The sequence below is a fragment of the Leucopleurus acutus genome, assembly GCF_964270905.1.
Source record: "Leucopleurus acutus genome assembly, chromosome: 11".
Lineage (NCBI taxonomy): Eukaryota > Metazoa > Chordata > Mammalia > Artiodactyla > Delphinidae > Leucopleurus > Leucopleurus acutus.
Genome location: NC_139152.1, coordinates 83,019,837 through 83,042,615, shown reverse-complemented (window position 1 = coordinate 83,042,615; position 22,779 = coordinate 83,019,837). Strand labels below are relative to the sequence as shown.

Sequence of the window (22,779 nt, the reverse complement as noted above, 5' to 3'; positions counted from 1 at the left end):
TTATTTTCTAGGTTTCTTACTTCCAGTCATAACAAAATAATGATCATTGTCTTCCTTCTTCTTTGCAGGTTTTTTATCTCCACTAACTGCCTCCTTGCCAGATGAGGGTGGCTTCCTGGTTGCAGCCGGGGCTTTGACACTTTTGGGAAGCCCTTTGGCTAAGCACTGGCTCTTGGTGGCAGTCTGTGCTGACTTTGGTTCAGGTTGTGCTTTGGCAGAAGACTGGGGAAGACTCACAATGGACAGCGGGGTACGGCCCGGGGACCTGGAGGAGCTGGGTCCTGTCTTCTGGGACGTGCTTTTACTCTGAGGCTGCTTTTTGGCAACTGAAACCATATTATCTTTCGACTTCTCTGCAGCTTTTGCAGGAGCAACTGAGGATACAGAAAGTGGCTGGTTTAAATTCAAGGCTGACTTAAGTTTCTGTGCTGGCATTGCCCCCGCTTGCGGAGCTCCAACACGTGGCTGAGACTGTGTTCTCAGACCCGCGGTTATCGTTTTGGAACTGGATGTTGTCACTTTTGCAGGAGACTGGAAAGAAGGAGAAGGGTTAGGCCTTACGTGCAGATTTGCCTTAGGTGGCTTTGGACACTTTGATGATGAATTTAAACGTGCAGCTGAGTGAGAGACTGCATAATCCCTGGAAGACACATGGTGGTGTTTCAAATGCTTTGGTTCAATTTTTCCAGAACACTTATTTGGCAAAAGTGTGGATTCAGGCACATCTCTTGACTTCTGGGCTGGAATAAGCTTGGCCTTAGGAGTACTGGGTGTTGAGATACATTTTCTCAACGACTCAGATACACAAGGTGCAGTTCTTAATAAAGCTGGTGAAAAAGTGCTTTTACCTACTGGATTTAAAGAAGCAGATGCAGATGATGCATCGTTTGAAGGAGGCTGCGGTTTCTTTGTTACGTCCTTTGAAGATCTGAGTTTGAGATGAGAGGACACTGCTGGAGAATTTGGAAATTTAGAACGGACTGACCCACAGGCCAGATTGCCTCCTTTCAGGGAAGATGCTGGTGGCGACACACCTGGCAGACGTACCTGCTTCTCTTTGCTCCTTGGAATACCAACTGGTGTGCCAGGTTTTGAATTTTGTTTCTGAAACATGCTAACTGCTGACAAAGGATTCATTTCAGGAGGCTGAGGTGCTCTGGCGGACGAATCAGGCACACTTTCATTAGAAACTCCTTTTTGAAATGCTAGAATTTTCTGTTCTAGTGTAGCAAACTGTAATATTCGACAGGGGTCATATTTAAGCAAAAATCCTTGAAGAGTATCCCAGCCTCCACCGACACGGACCATGACGTGTTTTCCGTGAAGCATCTTTCCCCCAAAAGAAAGTAAAAAGTAAAGCTGTAAAACTGTAAGGTGCAGTTACGGTTCATTAGCAGTCACAGTCTGTGATGTCTGTGACTATGAAATTCAGTGTATTTGCCAACAGCTTCACTATAAATTGCTAGTCTCTTTCTTGTGTTACTAAAGTAACAAATTTAATTCATATTGAATCATGCAACTAACAATAGAGAATCCTCCAGTTTGTCAGGAAGATATTTATACATCCTAAAAATCCAAATTACTAATACACAAAACTGCAAGGACTGAATATTGATGGAAGAAAGGAAAAGGGAGAGTAAAGGAGGGGAGGAGAGAAAAAAAGACTCATACTAAAGAAAAACATAATTACAGAAGAAAGATAAAAACTACCAAAACTTGTATGTTAGAATTTAACAAATTACTTTCATATGTATCATATCAATTTAATCTTTCAAAAACTTTGATATAATTTATTACTAGTTCTTCTTTGCCGATGAGAAAATTATGGCTCTGAGACATTAAGGAAACTGTCTCAAACCACACAGCTTGGCCTGGCCTCAAACGCACCAGGCTGCCCAACCCAAAAGGTGCTTTTGTGTTGATAAGATATATCCTGGGTCTGCCAGCACAGCCCGAGCTGGACGGACTCAGGCCCCTATTCATTCAGCAGGCAAATCTGCAAAGTTGTATGAGACTGCTCTGCAAATTTTCACTCTAAATCCCATGCTCTGTGCACTATCACTACATCATACTGCTTAAGAAAAGAAATCTAATTAAAAGACAAAATACATATGCCTGTTTCTGTATGAGTTGAACAGGGTATGGGGAACTAATGATAATATATGAAATAAAAGAAAATATAGGTGGTAAAATTATATTTTTTACATACTTTTATATTACATTCCTAAATTGGGAATAAAACAGCTCTTGTATCAATAAGTGGACAGAATGATGAACAGGTAAACTTCAATCTCCTTATCAGCAAAGGGGACAATTACTCAATTGCAGATTGCAAATGGGACAAAGGAAGAAAATAAGCATGTATATTAGCATATTAGTATAGATGCTGATGCTGTGTCAGTGAAAAAAAGGCTTCATACTTAAGACCCAAAGTCTATATTATTATCAACTGCAATGTTTCTACTTCTTTTTCTTCTTACTGACATTTAATCTTATTAGATGTTCTGGTTTTGCTTTTTTCTTCTTCTTATGATAGAAAATTATTCCTCTTTAGGAAATCTAAAAAATGGAGTAAGTTACCTGAGGTATTCAAAAAATTTTCCCCCTATTATATTCAATGTCCAAATAGTCTTAGCTTAATTAGTTGTTTGCTGTGTTAAGCGTATTTACCTAAACACATTATATACTCTTGAAAATATTCCATATATTTCCTCCTATACAGTGAAATTCTTCCATTAATAACATCCTCTATTGCAATTTTTTAAAAAGTAAAAGGGGAACAAAAGAAGGTTGGTAAAGCAATAAATTCAATTTCAAAACAAGATCTAAACAGGATGTAAACGGTGGACTTACTCTTATAAAAAGTATTTTATCTCCTAGTCGATACCGTCCTTCAGATAAGTACTCAATAGAAAATCGATGAGAACAACTACAAGGAGGGTCTTCAGCAATGTGTTTAACCTAAGATTAAAAATAAACAACAAGATTTAGTGCTTGTGACAAAAACTATTTTGTTTAATGTTAAAATGCAAGGTTATTTGATAGTTGGGAAAATCAAATTCAAAGAAAAAAATTTAAAGACAGTTCAACTATTTATTATCTCTTCCCTTTTACTTGTTGTCAAATATTGAGATTAGACATTAGCTAATCTAATAAAACCTAACAGTGAGGAAGTCTGGAGTCTCTCTCTCTCTCTCTGCCCAAGTGCAATCAGGCTCGTCGTGTACTCACTGATCACCGGAGAAGGTCTGTGAATGTGTACACAGTGAAGTCAATTCAAAACACATTCATTCAGTCATAGGAAACAGTTCGTTACTAAGTTTGAATTGTTTTAAGACTTGGATTAATATATCTGTCAAATCAAAGATGGACCCGTTAGATAAAGTTTAACCAGGAATTTTCACTTGTCCCTTACCACCACGTGAAAGTAATACTGTATGTATGGGGGAATATCCAGATTTGTTCCAAAGTTACTGTTAAAATAGGCAGAGATGCATTTATAGCTATTGGGCTGGGCAAAAAGTACATTCGGGTTTTTCCCTAACATCTTACGAAAAACCCAGGCAAACTTTTTGGCCAATCCAATATTCACCCAAGACTAGGTAAATTCTAAAAATTTCAACTCAAGAGGCATTTTTCTAAAAGCACTCACTTTTGTTTCAATAGTCTGCTAAAGAGATGAGAACTGAGGAGAAAATCCTACCTCTACTCCTCGAGGGGCTTACAGAATTTTTAACTGCAGTAAATATCTTAAAAATGGTAAAAACTGGGCCTCCCTGGTGGCGCAGTGGTTGAGAGTCCGCCTGCCGATGCAGGGGACACGGCTTCGTGCCCCGGTCCGGGAAGATCCCACATGACACAGAGCGGCTGGGCCCGTGAGCCATGGCCGCTGAGCCTGCACGTCCGGAGCCTGTGCTCCGCAATGGGAGAGGCCACAACAGTGAGAGGCCCGCATACCGCAAAAAAAAAAAAAAGGTAAAAACTGGAATAAAAATTAAAATTCAGGAATTCTTTATTTAAAACATGGAAATTAATATAAATTGATTAAATGAAAATATTTGCTGAGATATGTTTGATTTGAAAAAAAAAGTCACGTATCAGCCACTATGGAAACCATTTTGTTTTCCTAAAATTATGTTTCTGAAAAAGTATATTCTTCTCAACTACTTGTCACACAGAGTATATCTAAACAAATACACTTAATTGCACTTAGGCATGATGTTAAAGAAAGTCTCTTCAGATATACCCAACTTACCTGAGCACTAACAGAAATTTATGAGTGTCTTAATTATCTACACAAAATGGACACATGTGGATTCACCCGGGCCTGATCAGAAGGATCCGGATTTATCTCCCTACATCATTCATTTAACAGAATAACATGATCATAAATAGAACTGATTTTCATAAGCGATTCAATGAAGTTTATCTTGTTTAGTTTGGTTATATGAGCACATAGGTACACACATGCATACACACACATACATACCACATGCATAAGATGGCTAAAAAATATTCTGAACTTGGGTAAAGAATTTACAATTATTTGAACCATTTACAAGTTAGATAACAAAGTAATTTGAAAGGAGGTAATTATTTCAGTCATTATTTTCTATCCATTAAGGTTTCTTAGGTACACAGAATTGCAGTTGTGTATTTCTTAACAGCACTCAAAATAATGAATCAGATAATTGTTCCTTAATTTTAAACATGACCATAAGATCTCAGCAGGTCACATATGTGTAGGTGGACTCTGAATATATTCATATAGCACATATATATTTAAAGAAATGTGTTCCTTTTAGTTTTCATAACAAGCTTGCAGGCATGAAAGGTCACTTATTTTCTTTGTTTAAAATATCCAAATACCACTTATATTCAGCAGTACAAATCAGCACTAACCCACAATCTAAATAAGTTGGTGAGCCTAAAAGGAGTAAGTGCTGTGAATAAAAAATGTTCTCTTCTGGTTTTAGCTATTGTGTAATTAACATTTTAACATTAAAGGAAAAAGCTAAAGAAATTAAAATCATCTGTAAAGGTACTACCCTAATATCAATTATTTTCATTCTCCTTGTTCTGATACATACTTTTCACAAAGTAAACATTTTTCTTGTTGCTATATAGTCTTCATAATGATTACAAAAAATGATTATTCTGCTAAAATAGTAAATCCTAATTTACCTAGCCATTGCCCAATTTGAGAGTATTTACATTGCTTCCAATTTTTCAGCCTTATAAGTAATACTGCAATAAATACTTTCATTCATGCTACTTTTTTTTCCCTCTTCAAGTATAATAAAAATGAAAGAGGAACACTTTTGGCGAACTATGAGATTCTGACGCATCATATTTGAAAGAAAGTGTGCAATTACTTACAGCTTCGTGCAGCTCTTCATGCTGACAGCATGATTTTGGAATGCTGATGGAATCTTCGGCCCCAGAAGTATTAAGTAAGGTCTCTTCTAGCTCAATTTCTTTCTCAAATTTTACTAATACTGGTGGCTCAACCCCATAGCTGAAAACCAATCATGAGATCTCATCAAACAAGTGAAGTCTGAGGCAAGTACTTCCATGTATATCACAATAGGTTTTCTTTTATTTTTAAATGAAGTCTGTATGACTCTCTTCTACCAGTTGTTTCACTGGGACATCTGGAAATGCTTTATAATGTCCCACAGATTGCCAAAAATTCAGATTATCATCTTTACATCATAGCATATATATATTTGGGTTACTGGATGCTCCCAATATTCAATCAGGGATCCTAAACGTACCTTTAAAAATCAGCTTGTTAAAAAAAACAAAAAACAAGTCATCTCGTGAGTGAAGATGGGGTCGAGCTAGGTATGGAGGATACCAGGCCTCAGCCTTCTTATCAGACCCTCTTTGTGTCCAAAGGACTTGCTTCGCCTTGAACTGCTTAAAGATTGCATGCTCTTACTCTACTTTTTTTTTTTTTTTTTTCGGTACGCGGGCCTCTCACTGTTGTGGCCTCTCCCGTCGCGGAGCACAGGCTCCGGACGCGCAGGCTCAGCGGCCATGGCTCACGGGTCCAGCCGCTCCGCGGCATGTGGGATCCTCCCGGACCGGGGCACGAACCCATGTCCCCTGCATCGGCAGGCGGACTCTCAACCACTGCGCCACCAGGGAAGCCCTCTTACTCTACTTTTGATCTGAAAAATGTAAGTATCCACTTTTACAGTTTAATACTAAATGAAGGCAAGCTACATGAGCAAGCAGATGTTGACACATGACATGGCTCATGTGAACAGAACAAAGTTAATAAAGAAACAAAGAGAAAGAGAAAACAGTAAATTAAGTTACCTTTATTCCAATCAAAAATTATTTTCATTTATAGAAAATAGTGTTCTCGATAAAATAAAGCAGCTTAAAAAATGTCTGTGACATTGAAATTCTGAAATATTGTGGAATACATACCTTGACACAATTCGACCAATTTCCAGAAGACAAAGATACACCTGTCTCGGATCTTTGTGCAAAACTGTGAAAAATAAGACCACATATTTTAGGGGGCAAATTAAATAGGCAAATATATTTACGGCATGAAAGAAGTAAAAGAAAAGACAGTAGCATTACTTATTTGGAGACTCAGAAAAGACTTTTATTTCTTCTACATATTATCATCTTCCTGAAATTAAAAAGAAAATGGTCAACCAGAAGATTAAAATTTACCATGGATGCTTACCTGTGTAGTATTTTAAGTCTAAAAAACTGAGCTTAGTAACATTAAATTATTAATATTTCAGATCTCTTAACAGGAGATATTATTGAAGAAACGTATCACTTCAATTTTATTCTAAACTATCTTTAGCACAGGACTATGTGTTAACAGCCTTCTTCAACTCTTCCAAAAATAGAAGAGGAGAGAGCACTTCTCTACTCATTCTATGAGGCCTATATTACCCTGATATCAAAGTCAGAAAAAGACATCACAAGAAAACTAAAGACAAATATCCTTTATGAACACAGATGTAAAAAATTCTCAGTGAAATACTGGCAAACTGAATCCAGCAGCAAGTGAGAATTATCCCAGAAATGCAAGGTTGGTTCAACGTATGAAAATCAATCAATATAATTCACCATATTGATAAAATAAAGGAAAAGAAACATACAGCTATCTCAGTAGACACAGAAAATGCTTTTGACAAAATCAAACACCCTTTCATGACAAAAAAAGACTCAACAAAGTAGAAACAGAAGATAACTTTATAAATATGAAAATAGACATCTCTGGAAAACCCATAGCTAACATCATTATTAATGGTGAAAGACTGAATGTCTTCCTCGAGGCTAAGACCAGGGAAAAGAAGGATGTCCACTCGTACCAATTCTATTCAACATTGTACTTGAGGTTCTAGCCAGGGCATTTGGGCAAGAAAAATAAATAAACGCCATCTAGATTGGAAAGGAAGACGGAAAACTATATTTTTGTTATATGGGGATATGGTCCTTTGTTTAGAAAACCCTAAAGAATCTACAAAAAAACTAATAGAGCTAATAAGCAAGTTCAGCAAAGTTGCAGGATATGAGATCAATATACAAAAGTCATTGCATTTTATACATTAGCAATAAACAATCTGAAATGTAATTAAGGAAATGATTACATGCACAATAGCTTCAAGAAGAATAAAGTACTTAGGAATAAATTTAACCAAAGAATTGTAAGACTTGTACACTGAAAACTATAAAATATTGTTGAAAGAAATTAAATAAGATATAAATAAATTGAAAGACATACTATGTTCATGGATTGGAAGACATATATTGTTATTGTAATACTCTCCAAACTGACCTACAGATTCAGTGCAATCCCTATCAAAATTCCAAGAGCCTTTTTTTTCCCAGAAATGGACAAGCTGATGATAAAATTCATAAAGAACTGTAAGAAATATAGAATAGCCAAAACAACTTTTAAAAAGCACAAAGTTGGAAGACTCATACTACCCAATTTCAAAACTACAGTAATCAGGACAGTGTTTACTGGCTTAAGGATAGACATACAGACCAGTGGAATGAAACAGTGTCCAGAAATAAACTCATATGTTTATGTTCAATTGATTTTCAACAAGGGCGCCAAGACAAATCAAGGGGGAAAAAACAGTCTTTTCAACAAATGGTGCTAAGACAACTGGATAGCTACATGCAAAAGAATGAATTTAGACTCCTTCTTCACACAGTATACAAAAAATAACTCAAAATGCATTACAGACCAAAATGTAAAAGCTAAACCTATAAAAATCCTAGAAGGAAATATAGGTGAAAATCTGTGTGACCTTGGATTAGGCAATGGTTTTTTAGATATGACACCAAAAGCACAAGCAATCAAAGAAAAGATAAACTGAACTTCATCAAAATTAAAAACTTCTATGCATCAAAGGACACTATCAAGAAAGTGAAAAGGCAACCCAAAGATCAGAAGAACATATTGGCAAATCATATATCTAATAAGGGCCTAATATCCAGAATAAAGAAAGAACTCTTACAAGTCTACAAAAAAAGACAATTGACTCCCCCAAAAATGAGCAGAAGATTTGAATGGACATTTCTGTAAAGAAGATATACAAATGGCCAATAAGCCCATGTAAAGACGCTCAACATCATTAGTCTTTACGGAAACGCAAATCAAAACCACAATGAGTTACCACTTCACACCCACTAGGATGGTTATACAGTTGACCCTTGAACAACATGGTTTGAACTATGTGGGTCCACTTACACATGGATTTTTTTCAATAAATACATACTACAGTACTGTAAGACCTGTGGTTGGTTGAATCTGTGGATTCAGAACCGTGGATACAAAGGGCTGACTGTAAAGTTATATCCAGATATTTGACTGCAGGGTTAGGGGACCGCTGCCCCTAACTCCTGGATTGTTCAAGCGTCAGCTGTAATTTAAAAAAATAATAACAAGTGTTGACAACTATGTGAAGAAATTGGAACCTTTGTGCATTGCTAGTGGGAATGTAAAAATGGTGTGGCCACTGTGAAAACAGTTTGGTAGTTCCCCAAACAGATAAACACAGAATTACCATATGACCCAATAATTCCACTCCTAGGTATATCCCTGAATTTAAAACATATGTTCACTCAAAAACTTGCATACAAATATTCATAGCAGGATTATTAATAATAACCCCAAAATAGAAACAATCAAAATGTCCATCAGCTGATAGTAGATTAAAAAATGTATATCCATACAACGAAGTTATCATTCAGCCATAAAAAGGAATGAAGTACTGTTAGATGCTACAACATAAATGACCCATAATGCTAACTGAAAATAGCCAGACACAAAAGCTACATATTGCATGATTTTATTTATATGAAAAGTCCAGAGTAGCAAATCTATAGAGAAAGAAAGTAGACTGATGGTTGCCAGAGGATGGAGATATGGAGTAACTGGGTCCAACTGCTAATAGGTATGGGTTTTCTTTTTGGAGTGATGGAAATGTTCTGGAATTAATAATGGTGATATCTGCACAAATCGTGAGTATACTAAAAACCACTGAAGTCTACATTTTGTAATGATACATTTTATGTTACGTGAACATACCTCAATTTTTTTAAATGCTATGAATAAAAAGAAACCTAATGTGCTTAATGATCAGCACACCTGGATTAAAGCAGGGTGCAAACTGGGGGGTAAAATAGCAATCCATTAGTTTTAATTCTACACTGGATAAGAATATCCAGAGGCATACTAAACAGGTAACAGTGGGGAACAGCTACCTGTCTGCAGGCAACAGGGTGTGCATGGTCAATAGAAATATTTACAACATTAATAACCTAAAACAATAATGAAACCAACTAAAAAGTTGGTTTGCTTTTTATTATCACCATGAACCGGCAATTCTAAGCAATGTCAGTGACAAAATACTTCTCTCTACCAGGACTGAATACTATTCCCATGACCCCCGCCCTTGGTATGCTACTGCTCTTATCAAAACATTATAAATTCTGTGTGTGTGTGTGTGTGTGTGTCTGCGTGTGCATGCACACGTGCTCACACACATAAATACTTTGAGGAAATATATAGTCTAAAACTTAGATAGCTTTCACTTTGGTCACTGCACAGATGTTTCTGTTGACTTAAATGAAATGAGAAAATACATCAATAATTCTTCAACACAGCATGACTTTTTAAAAGCATTAGCCCATTTAGATGACCAAACTGGCACCTGCTGTTTACGAGGTAAATCTAAACACCATGAACATACATCATTTGGCCTTCTGTTGTTTCTGTAATTATCTAGTTAAAAAGAAATTACTAGTAATTTAGACTTGATAGAGTAATTCTTGATGAAAACATTAATTAGTTAAGCCTTAATCCAGAACCTTCCCATAGCCAACTCATTTAGGAAGTAAAATATGTCCAGGCCATTCTAGATATATAGGATCTAAAACATAAATGAAAAGCTTTTATCATACATTTGATCTGGAATCTGATTCTCCAATTGTTTACATATATCTAGAGTATAAATGTTTCTAGTAAAATGAGATGTGGCATTTGAGTCCTTACTTGGAAAGAAAAATTAGAAGTGAGGCATACAAAAATATCCTAATAAACATTAAAAACAACAACAACACCTACCTAAACCTTCAGATTCAAAGAGGTAAGTCTCATCAACCCCGATGTGCCTGCACCAGTGAAGGAAGTTCGCAGTATTGTCTCTAGCAAAGAACGAACCTGATGCAGCATCTTTCTTACAGGGCACTTTTCTCATTGGAAAATTCTGGAAAAGACAAAAGAATAATTTCAAACATGCATCAAGGATATTTTCATTAAATATCCATTTTAATATTACTAAATAAATGTTCAGTGCATTGAATGTAACTAAAAAGTGCATAGCACTAGAGGAAAAAGGCATCTTCAAAAATCATTTTATTTTGCTTTTCATTAAGCATATTCTAGAAAATGATTCCTAGGAAAACAGGTCAAAATTAGCAGCAGGATCACGCATATCTAACCTCTCTTTTTAAAATGACGTGAGAGTCTTAGTTAAGATAAAAAATGACAGTCTAGTAATTCCAAAGCACGTCTTTAGTTTATCTCTCCAAACACAGTTCAATACAAACACAAAATTATTGCTATGTTAAAGGTTTACACAGTCTCAGTTTTGCTAACTTCCTTATTTGCAGATTCATAAATACGGTTCTGAGTTTCTTGAGGAGACTTTCAAACAAGGAAGTAGTAGCCCATTCTTAATTAAAGTTCTTTGAAAATTGACAAGCTAAGTTTTACAGAATCCTAATTCATTTTTATTTCCTGGACCAAGAGTATTCAGATAATCCTGCTGAGGGTGAGGGTTTGGGTTTTTTTTTAGAAATTATTCATCTCTTTTTTTTGGGCTGCACTGGGTCTTCATTTCTGTGCACGGGCTTTCTCTAGTTGTGGCCAGCGGGGGCTACTCTTCGTTGTGGTGCGCGGGCTTCTCATTGCAGTGGCTTCTCTTGTTGCGGAGCACGGGCTCTAGGCGTGCAGGTTTCAGTACTTGTGGCACATGGGCTCAGTAGTTGTGGCTTGCGGGCTCTAGAGCGCAGGCTCAGTAGTTGTGGCACACAGGCTTCGTTGCTCTGCGGCATGTGGGATCTTCCCAGACCAGGGCTCAAACCTGCGTCCCCTGCACTGGGGCAGGCACATTCTTAACAACTGCACCACCAGGGAAGCCCGGCTGAGGGGTTTTTAGTTTTGTTTCAAATTTTTACTTGAATAACAAATTCACGCATATGATTTTTTTAAATGCAATGGGCACAGTAGAGTATAAGTCTTTCTCCTACCACTACCCCTCAGTTCCTTTCTCTCCTTGGAGAGAACCACACTATTACCAGTTCCTTATGTTTCCTTCCTGTTGCTATTATTTTCTAGGATTACAATAACCTTGTGAGTTTTTCTAGTTGTATATAGGAAAAAAAAATCAACACAGCCAAATACAAAGATGGTTAGTATCAATTGAAATCTTCTTATCCACATTTCAGTAAGACATCTCCATACACAAGTATATCTGTACCTACAGAATGCTACGTAAACAGGCTATTCTGCAATCTGATTTGTGTATGTGTGCATGCACACTTAATGATAGGTTGCAGGCATCTTTTGAGGTAAAAAAAACACAAAAATTAAAATAGTCATTTCTAATGAATAGATAATATTCTACTCTGTTTAGGTACCATAATTAATTTTAAACAACTTCTCTACTGATGAGCATTTAGGTTGTTCTTAATTTTTTTGGCACAGTCGTTTTTGTGAATTTGTGGTTATTTTCTTAGAATAAATTCCTGGAATTAGAATTATGTTACGTATCAAAGGATGTGCTTTATTTTCAATGTGATATATGTTACCCATTGTCTCCCAAGAAAGATGGTACTACTTTATATTTCCACCAGCACTATGTTAATATCTAGAATACACACTCACAGACACCAGATCCCATGAGTGAAAATAACCATATTTGATGAAAAGAGAGGAAACCTTATCTACCTCAAATCCCAACTTCAGTGTCAACGGTAGAAAAGTATCTAAAAAAAGTATTATTCATTCAGCCAATATTTATGAATTTACCATGAAGACAATATATAAAGAATAAAAAGATGATGATAATAGCTCTTAACTGTGTGCCAGGAACCATCACAACCTCTTTTTTCACTTAACTCTCACAGGAATCCTATAAGGAAGGTACTATTATTGTTCTCAAGAAGAACTAGCTATTTAGATATTTACTATGCACCAGGCATTATCTATATAAGCTAACCACTATCTATATATTATCTCATTTAATGTTGCTGAATCCTCGAAAATATATCCTACAAGGTAAATGTTAATATCTCCATTTTACAAGTGAGAATATTTTTTCAGATGCTCAAAAAGATTAAGTAAATTATCCAAGATTTTACATATAGTTGCATTGGAAGTTTACAACCTTGTAGAGATGATAAGAAATGTACATAAGCAAATCGATATGTACCAAGGTATTAAATCACTACTGTCAAACATTTTCTTACCACTGGTTCTTCAGAGTTGCATGTTTTCACCGTGTTTTGAAGAACATCAATCAGCTGGCATAACAGTACTCCATTATCAAGTTCTTCCAATAACCTTTCTGCCTTAACTTCAATACCTAAAAACATATTTCAAAGCTAAGAGCCTTCTAGAAACAGTAAATTCAAACAATATGGTTAAAGTTTAATTAAATGTAATCGGATTATAGCTGAAACACTAGGCAAATATTAGATCAGACTCCGAGCATTCACTCTTAGAAGGTACAGTTAAAACGGCAGATAATATCAAATTAAGAGAAAGTCAACTGAAACAAAAATATCTGTGGTGTAGAAGCACAGGAAAAATAAATGACATCTACTTTATTTCACTGAAAAATACCCAAGTGTCTTATATTTCAAGATCCACTATTAACGTTAAGTTTTGATTCACTGCACATTACAACTGCTTGCACAAGAAAGATTCTCTATAAGTAAGATGGTCTTTGTTGCAATTTAAAAATTAAAGATAACAATGTAACAAGCACTCAGAAAATACCAACTTTTCACCTCTAAAATCCCTTATTTGGAAGCATTATTACATAATAAACTTTTAAGAAATTATCCAAATCTTCAAACTGATATAAGAGTGAGTGTTTTGTGCGTTTTTAATTCTCTTCAAAGACCATAGATGAGCTTTATACATATATATTCCTCCTCACGAAAACCTTACAATGCTACATGAAATTCTGTTATTTAAAAGAGAATTTTTTTCTAGGGAGAAAGTTCAGAGCACTCATGTCCCTCTAACTGAGTAAAGAAATATGATGCCATGCATTCTCCAAGCTGACATTTCCTCCTAGGTTTCATATACCTCTGCCCCTAGAAGCCTCAGAAACAGGAATCATTTTAACTACAGCATATATTCCACCCAGAATCTCATGCCTTACACAAGCTTAAGGAGAAAAAAGAAATCAATAAAATACAGACCCCCAAATGAGACCTATACACTTAAAATTTTTTTTAACATTAACAATTAAAATGTTGATTATTCACAGCTCTGACTACTGACCTCTTCCATGAAGCCTCAAACTTGCTTACTATTCAAGCCCCGAGAGTCAGGGTGAATCAGAATATCTTCCCAACCAGAATGTAAGCTTGGTGAGAAAAAGGACATCAAATATTTCCTTCACTAGAGGATCCCCAGCCTCCGGAACTATCATTCCTTGACAAAGAGTAAGATTCTCAATAAACATTTACTGAATAAGAGATTACAGTTTTGAGCATCTTTGCAAGCCTTACCTAATAACCCAGAGAGCCAGATCGACAGATCTTCCTGCATGGGCAACAGGGTAGCTTCGTGCCTCACAGCTATCCACTCATCATACTGACAAACGTCAGCCAAACCTGGCCCATGTCTGGGGGTCAGAGGACTCCGTGGACTTAGAGGCAGGTCTTCTCCAAACCACACCTAGAGAAAACACCAACCAACTGAATGGATGCAACCCTGTTAAAAGTCAGCATGCCTAACATTTATATTTAAATAATGAATTACAGACCATATTTAATATACAGAGCTGCAGCAGCTCACAGAAAGTTAATAAACTAGAAGCAAACTATTAGTCTAGTTCCGTATTCAATTCTGTGATAAATGTAAGTGAATCCCTAATTAATGAATGGGTTCTACCATCAAACTGAGGGGATGAAAGTCAACAAATATTTTTTTTCTTTCACTTCTTAGCTGCATAAGTTTAACAAGTTACTTGACCAGAGTATCAGCATCTTGGCTGTAAAATGAATTAATAATACCTGCCTTATAAGCTACATCTTTGTAGAATCTAGCATTGGGCCTAACAATATTTGTTGAATAATGGATAAATGAATGAATGCATAGTTGGCATTTTATAAACTTTAAATCATAATAACAGTGTTATCTAAAAAAAATTCTAAATAATGTGGTCTGTCACTTGATTTTGCATGGCCCACAAGCTAAGAATGGTTTTTACATTTTGAAATGGTAGTTATGTAAGTACCTACATAATAGCTTTGATTCTGCCTACTTACTCACTAAGCTAAAAATGTTTACTACCTGGTCAATCCCTGGTTTAGAATAAAAACTGACAGAAACATGCTATCAAACCAACACTTGCAAAATTTTGAAATACAACTAGATATACTTTTAATATAAGATTAGTTAGAGAAAAGACTGTGTCAAATCTCAACTCAGGAAGGGGTATCAGAGCCCAAGTGAAGTGATAAAGGGGTTCTCATAGGAGGGCAGCTTGAAATGGAGGGTCAGAGCTTGAGTGAGGTGACAGGGCATCCACGCATGGCAACGGCCCTGTGCAGCATCAGACCCTGAGCAGGATAAAGGGGGTGTCCACTGGGGACAACGGGGGAACATCCCAGTGCAGGGTGTCAGAGCCCAACTGAGCTGAGAAGGGCATCAGCTCAGGGAGGGGTGGCAGCAACAAAGAGAGACGGGTTACATACACGGGGATTTATCAAATGGGAGCCAGGTTTCTCACTGCCAAAGAGAAGAGGTACAACTGTGGACTGAGAAAACTAGAATGAACCCCATGGTGTTGGAATCGAGTAAGTTTTACCAGAAAGCAAAGAAGCGCTCAAAGAATGATAGGGACATGCAAAAGGACACAGAAGTCAGCTTGAAGGGACTTCTGCTGGCTAAATCAAGAAGAATTTGAGCATCAAAATAATGATATAAGTGGATTATAACACACTGAATAAAATGGACAACTCTGAGTCCACATAGATATAAATAAATGAATAAACTGGAATTTTGATGAGGAATGAGATTTCCATACACTTTCAAAGTACTTCCCCAGAAATACCTACTACAAAGAGAAAAAAAGAGTAATTTCACAGTAGAGAAACTCATCAGGCAGCAACTTAACCGAGTGACACAGGTGAACAAGATCAACAACGGGATAAATCGAAATCATATGCACCTGACAGGACAGGCGACAACACATCCCCCTGTAATAGCCCTGCCAGGATGCATAACCTGAATCTAATCATGAGAAAACATCAGGCAAATCTAAATTGAGGGACATTCTACAAAATAATTGGTCTGTAATACTCAAAAGTGTCAAGGTCATTAAAGAAAGCAAATACTAATAAAGACTAAGGGGCACGACAACTAAACGCGCCAGGTGATTCTGAACTGGACATTATTGGGACAACTGACAAATAGTTGAATGTGGTCTGAGTATTAGATAGTAGTTCTGTACCAACGCTAGTATCCTGATTCTGATGATTTCATTGTGGCTGTATAGGAGGGAGTCCTTGCACGCGATAAATGCACTAAAGTAACAGAGGTAACGGGACATTAGATTTGCAACCTACTCTCAAATGGTTCAGCAAACAAATATCTCTGCTCTACACTTAACAACCACTTTGCAAGTTTGTGATTGCTTTAAAATAAAATTTTAAAAAGTTTTTTAAAAAGAGGCATAAGTATAGGTAATACCAAGTGAATCTAGTTCTGTCTTGATTTTTCAATGTAGATAATTTCCCCCCCTGAAATATATTAAACTTACTGAGGTTTATTTGAGGCAAGTGTTACTATACCAAATCAAAAGCCATAACAACACCATTGTTAACCCAGACAAACATAGAGGGAAAAAAAAGAGCTGCTTCCAATCTCCTATGATGAGAAATAAACACGTTCTTTAAAAATCTCACAGGCAAAGGAAGACAATGAATATATACCACAGGAGGCAAGCAGGAGTAGCAAAACTTAATAAAAATACCCAAATACTAAGAGAAACATTGTTATTCGAGGGGCATTATTTCAGAAACTGAGGGTAGAGATTTGGGGAATGAACTCCTAAATACATGAGGATCCCATAAAGTTTTTGGAAAAAAACAAGATGTTATTTCCCCAAATTCTCTTAGAATTACTTCAAAGGGAGTATAGCAAAGATATAATATCTAAATCTTCCCTTCATAAGAATGTCTTGCTTCTGTAATCCCAGGACTCAGTATAAGACCTACCTCATGATAGGCAGTCAAAAATATTAGTTGAATACTTGAGGAACAGATACTAGCAAATGACTCTTTGTACCATCAAAATCAAGATGCATCTTACAATAAATGGTATTTTACAGTCAACAGAATGTTATTTGTCCTTTAACCATTTGGCTGAGCTGACAAAAGGCAGAGAAGATGCAAATGTTTGTCAAGGAAACATGTACATTATCTAGAAAGGTGGTTTTGAAAATATCATATATGAAAATGGAGAAGCTAAAATTAACAAAAGTCATTCTAAGTTCTTGCCACATTAGGGAGAAGAGTACTTGGATTTTCCTATTATTACAAGCAGAAAACTATAAAAACCTGGGCTAGTCAGTAGCATATTAATGTTGTTAAAAGCTAGATGTTAATAACAAAACCTGCATGTATAAAGATTGTTCTCAATCATGCTGAGAGCTGTCACATTGCAGAGATTCCTAACCATAGGCAGTCTACAGAAGAACTTGAATCAGTATATAAACTTAACTTACATTTAGACAAAAATTTAGGCCTACGTACAAATGGGCCTTTTCTCAGAGAGAGAGAGTTCATAGTTTCTGTTAGATTCTGGAAAGGGTCTGTGACCCAAAAGAGATTAGGAACTATCTAGTTCATTAATTTTTAGACTGTAAGTTTATTTACTAATCAGAATCAGGGACATAAAAAAGGGGCAAGGAAGACCTTCATGGATTAAATGAATAAGAAACCAGCTATCTACTGGGTGTCTCCTCTCTGCAAGGCACTTATGAAAAACGAAGCCTAATTAGCAAAGAGGTGAAAATCCGAGGAAGTTCTCACATTCACCAGGGAGAGAAGCAAAAACTTCTGTGAGGGATGTCAAGGGTACTCCTGGAGAAGAATCAATAGGGACAGATCTGTGGAATCTAGGTCAGAGACGGGTTCATGGAACTATAAGACAACACTATGAAAAAAATCACCAATTTAAGAAAGTATTAATGGCCATTAGGAGAGAAATGAGAAAAACATGGTCAATGTGGCAATGATAAAAAGCACTTTATAAGGAATAGAGAAAATATAATCAACATGAAACTGATGACATTTCTGAGACTTGGATAAAAAGAGATGAATAGAAGTAATCAGATAAAAAGTGGTTTTGAGAAGTAAGGAGTTCTGAGCATACTCAATGTGGATTAGAGAAGACCCCAAAGGGGAAGAGTAAGACCTTTTGGGAGACTGCCACGGACTCCCAAGTCCCCAAAGGAAACCAGTACAAAAGAACTCTTTATTAGTAGAGTAGGAGGATAGAGCTGCACAGCGTAGGAGGGAGAAAGCAGCATCCCATTCAGAATTGTTCTTAACCATTTTATAAGTAAGTTATCTTCTCTAGGCTATCACACACTGCTATCTTGATAAGCCTTCTTTCTTAATTAAAAAAAAAAAAAACTTTCACGACACAGTTATAATCTCCAGCTTTACATCTGGATAATTTCGTTGTACCAATGATACAACCAAAGTTCTGAAGTGCCTACTAGGTAACAACACATTCCAGGAGGCACTTGGCTCATGTTATCTCATTGATTCCTCACAACTACCCTGAAAAATACACGCTGTTATCCTCACCTCAGAGGCAAGGGAGCGGGGACTCAGAGAGGTAAAATAACTTGCCAGGATCTCACAAGCAGAGTGGCAGAACAGAAATCAGACACAAAATCGGACTGACTCTAAAATTCTCACTTTCAAAGGCAAATTTTATTATCAGCTGCTTACATCTTCCTAGGTAGACCTTCAAGGTGATTTTTATCTTTAAGTTAAAATTCAGTCATGTTCTATTTATGCCAAAAGAAAGAAAACTTTTAAAGGATCTAAGAATAAATACCAACTCTGGAAATCATTCAAATGTAAGATCATTCTGGTTTGTCTTATTACCTCCATCTTGCTTCCCCTCACCAAAAAACTAACCAAAAAAACCACTCTAAATTTTAAGTTTTAATGACACATTATTTACAGGCATTACAGGGCACATGTACAATTATCTAAAATTAAGAATTTATATTTGTTTTCACTGAAAGCTCTTTTAACTACAAACATATACTAAATTGTAATGAGAAGAAAATCACAAACTATTCCAATTCTTTTCCCAGAGTAGTACCAATACGATGAACCCACCAATCCTAAGATATTTTTGATTCTTACAAATATGCAGTATAAATGAAAGCTTAATATTAAAGTCTTTTCAGAACTAGAAAGTGAAAATATAGTATTCCTGTTATTAAATTTGATGCTTAAAAAAACAGTAAAATAGAAAATTTGTGACAATTTTAGTTTTTTTCTAACTATTGTAATCTTATTATATTAGTCTCATTAACTTAAATATATATTTTCCCAAGAAAACCACTTACTTGAATTGCAGGCAGCATGGTCATCTATGCTGAAATGATACTGCTGCTATGAAAATAAAACAAAACATTAATATGCAGACAATGGTAGCTTTCCTACTCCCCCAGACCCTCAAATTACAAGGAATCTGCTTTATTCTCCTATCTGACTGAAAACCTAATATTTTTCTATTTGGAATAATTTGACCGTAGGAGAAGGCAATCATACTCCTCGTTTCTTACTTCATAAAAGTACTCCTCATTTGAAAGAGGAAAATCTGAAACACACTTTAATATGTAGTTTCTGGCACTAATATCAAAGTAATTGTTGAAGCATCTGACTAGTAAAATAAAACTAACAATAAAACTTAGCTTACCTTAAAACTGCCCCAGAATTTTCCCCTGTAAACACACTGTAAATATAATGTAAATACAAATATCACAACAACTGATACTGAAAGTCAAGTATCTCTCATCTGATCTTTACAAAGAGATAAGTTCATCCGAACTTTGTATAAATTCTCAAGTTTAACCATAAGCTTCTTCCACCAGGTGACAAGGTAATAAAGAAAAATATCAATTTTAACTATGAAACAATACTCAATGCCTTTCCTTAATAATTTTCCATAAGTTATTTTCTCCATGAGGTGCTAAAGACCAAAAAAAAAAAAGCAATTTGAACTCTAAAGGACTATTCTTGAAACATACAAGAAAAAAAACCACAACTTTAAGTTAGATTAATACAATTCTTTAATGTATTTTCAGAAAGAAAGTGAAGAGTTTGAAAACACTCAGAATAACAGACTATATAAAACCTAGGATTTTAGATTGCTTATAGCAGCATAACATACCAGTCTATTTTTTATTGTAAACCATCATTAAAATATTCTAAGAAAAAATAGAAAATGGCTTATAAGGCTATCAATTTCCAAGGAAAAGTTACTTTCTCCCCTAAGTTATACCAAACATACCTCAGATGTGTAGATGTGCCAACTACACATCCCACTTTCCTCTCAGGAACATTTCTTCCAGTACCAAAGCTGAACTGGAGCTAAACCTAACTGAAAAGTCTGATGTTACACATCACATTGTCTTTGCAAGAAGGCAAAGGACAGCAGAATGTCCTTGATGTCATTTTTCCTTCTCTCTACCCTAGCAAAAGGCCAAAGTACAATTGGGCATTACTAATGAGTTTGTTATGCTTCCCACGAGCTAACTCAGTGGGGAATACGTTTTCCTTTAGCATAAATAATCCTTTGTCCCCAACAAAGATCCACAGTAAGAAGCTTCCGAGACCATTTTTAAAAAATACAGCAAAGAAGCTGCTCCCATTAAAATAAGGAGTCCCACATAATCAGACAAGAGCTTGAACAGCTGGAACTGCCAACCCCAAACAAAAGAAGGCCTGAATTATAAGGCGTGTGCAAATCAAGAACAGTGACACAGTCACAAAGAAGCTATCACAAGAATGTTTAGTAGTTGCAGTTTTTATGGAAAATTCAAAATTAGTTTTATGAAAGAAATGAAGAATTTGTGCACAACCTTCAATCACTGAACTTTAGCAGAGAGTCTAATATATATATATATATATATATATATATATATATATATATATATATATATATATCTTCCCCATCATTCTTATGAAATAGAAAGAACTACTTTAAGGATAACAAAATTAACCATCTGGATTACCTTTAAAAAGAAATTATTTAATAAATGGTACTCAGATAAGTTATAATATATCTTCATATGTGAAAAACTATCAGGTACACAAAGATATGCTTTTATTGGAAAACTTTTATAAACTGATGAGATTGTATCAGTGAATCATCATTAACTCCTGAGTATTTACTGTGTTCCAGATCCTACGAGCCAGTTATTCATACTTTCTAGTCATTCACTATTCTCTTTCCAAATCATTTTTGTCTCATTCTTGTCTACATTAGCCCAGTCCCCAGTCGGCATCACAATCCCAATTCTTGCTTCTTACTCAGTTTATTACCTGCTTTCCTCTTATCTCTTTCCCTAAAAGTCTCAGTCTCTACATTTTTTTTCCCCACATAAACCAATTATACCGAATCAGCAACTCTTCATTTCTGGATCTGCACCTTGATTAGCAATTTATTGGCTTTTTTTGGTTTCTGTTTTTGTCTGTCTTTTTGGAGAAGACTACTTTAATTCTGTGCCATCTTGAGGAAGTCTTTTCCCTCGGATTTGGGCAAAAAAAAAAAGAGCTCTCAAATGACCAAGTCCAAACTATTCGCTAACCCTGCCTTAACAAGACAAACAGCTTATGCAGAGATCACGAGTGAATACTATACTTAATTTTTTAAATCTGGAGAAAGTGTTAGAAGCACAGAGTGCACTTATGCACCTGAAACTTAAACAGAATTTGGGCCTGGCCCACTCAGGAACAGCTTCAGCCATGAGGTCCTCGAGATTATGTATGGTAAGGCTCTTCATACCAGTTTGACTTCAGATCATGATAGGGAAAAAATGCCAGCCCGTGGAGCGGCTCCTTTGTTCCACAGCTGCAGGCTCTGAAACTGAGTATATTTTAATTCCTCACTCACATTATAAAATGTGGTGGGGAGAGCACAAGGTGGTATGTCTCAATCCTGGTACAAATTGGGGGCCGACTTGGAAAAGAATGGCAAAAAAGCAAAGAAATAAAGTAAGTTTCCTCAGAAAAATAGTAACATTAACTGCCACTGCAACACATATACATTCGGCACCAGCCGACAGATTACTGCCAAGACACATAAGCTGCAGGGACGCGGTAAATGCCCAAGCTGGCGCAGTGGTTACCGCTGAGGAGGGGACGGAGATGAGATTAGGATGGAATGCACAGAGGCCTTTCAACTGTACCAGTAAGATTTCAGTTCAAGATAAGCAGCGAGAACACAGGTATTATTATACTGGTCTGTACGCCCTTCTGTGTGTCAAAAAAAACATTTCATCATTTTTAATGTTTCATTTAGAAAAATAGTTAAAGAAGATATCCTGATTTGTTCAGGGGAATAAAAAACAACTTTCTCAGCTTTAAAATTCTGAGTTAAATATTTCCTAAGTGCCTAGAAGAAAAAATAGAAATGCTGTATCCATACCAAACATATTTCATATTTTTTAATGTATACTAAAATAAATCACCATAAAGGCACCACTGGGGTAGTAGAAAGTAGCAGACCCATCTGCTAAATGGGATACCACCACCTCTCTTGTATGCTTGTTGTAAAGATTAAATAAGGTGATACAAATAAAGTACCTGATATATAGCTAGCACTTAACAAATGAGTTGTTATGATGATACTATGATAGGACATAATTATAGTTCATTTAACATAATTCATCAAATTAAAAAGAGGTAAGAAAACAAAGCTAATATGAGAAATCATTAAGTGTAATT

At 35.9% G+C, this 22,779-nt stretch overlaps 1 protein-coding gene across 1 annotated transcript; it reads right to left on the bottom strand.

Moving 5' to 3' along the window:
• On the bottom strand, nucleotides 1–19,418 carry GAS2L3 (growth arrest specific 2 like 3; the record flags this gene model as incomplete). Its single annotated transcript, XM_082850061.1, has 8 exons — nucleotides 1–1,329; nucleotides 2,854–2,961; nucleotides 5,380–5,518; nucleotides 6,442–6,505; nucleotides 10,619–10,760; nucleotides 13,027–13,142; nucleotides 14,302–14,470; nucleotides 19,395–19,418. The coding sequence occupies 8 exons, from the start codon at nucleotides 19,416–19,418 to the stop codon at nucleotides 1–3; spliced, it is 2,091 nt and encodes a 696-aa protein (XP_082706187.1).
• Between the last annotated feature and the right edge of the window lie 3,361 nt (nucleotides 19,419–22,779).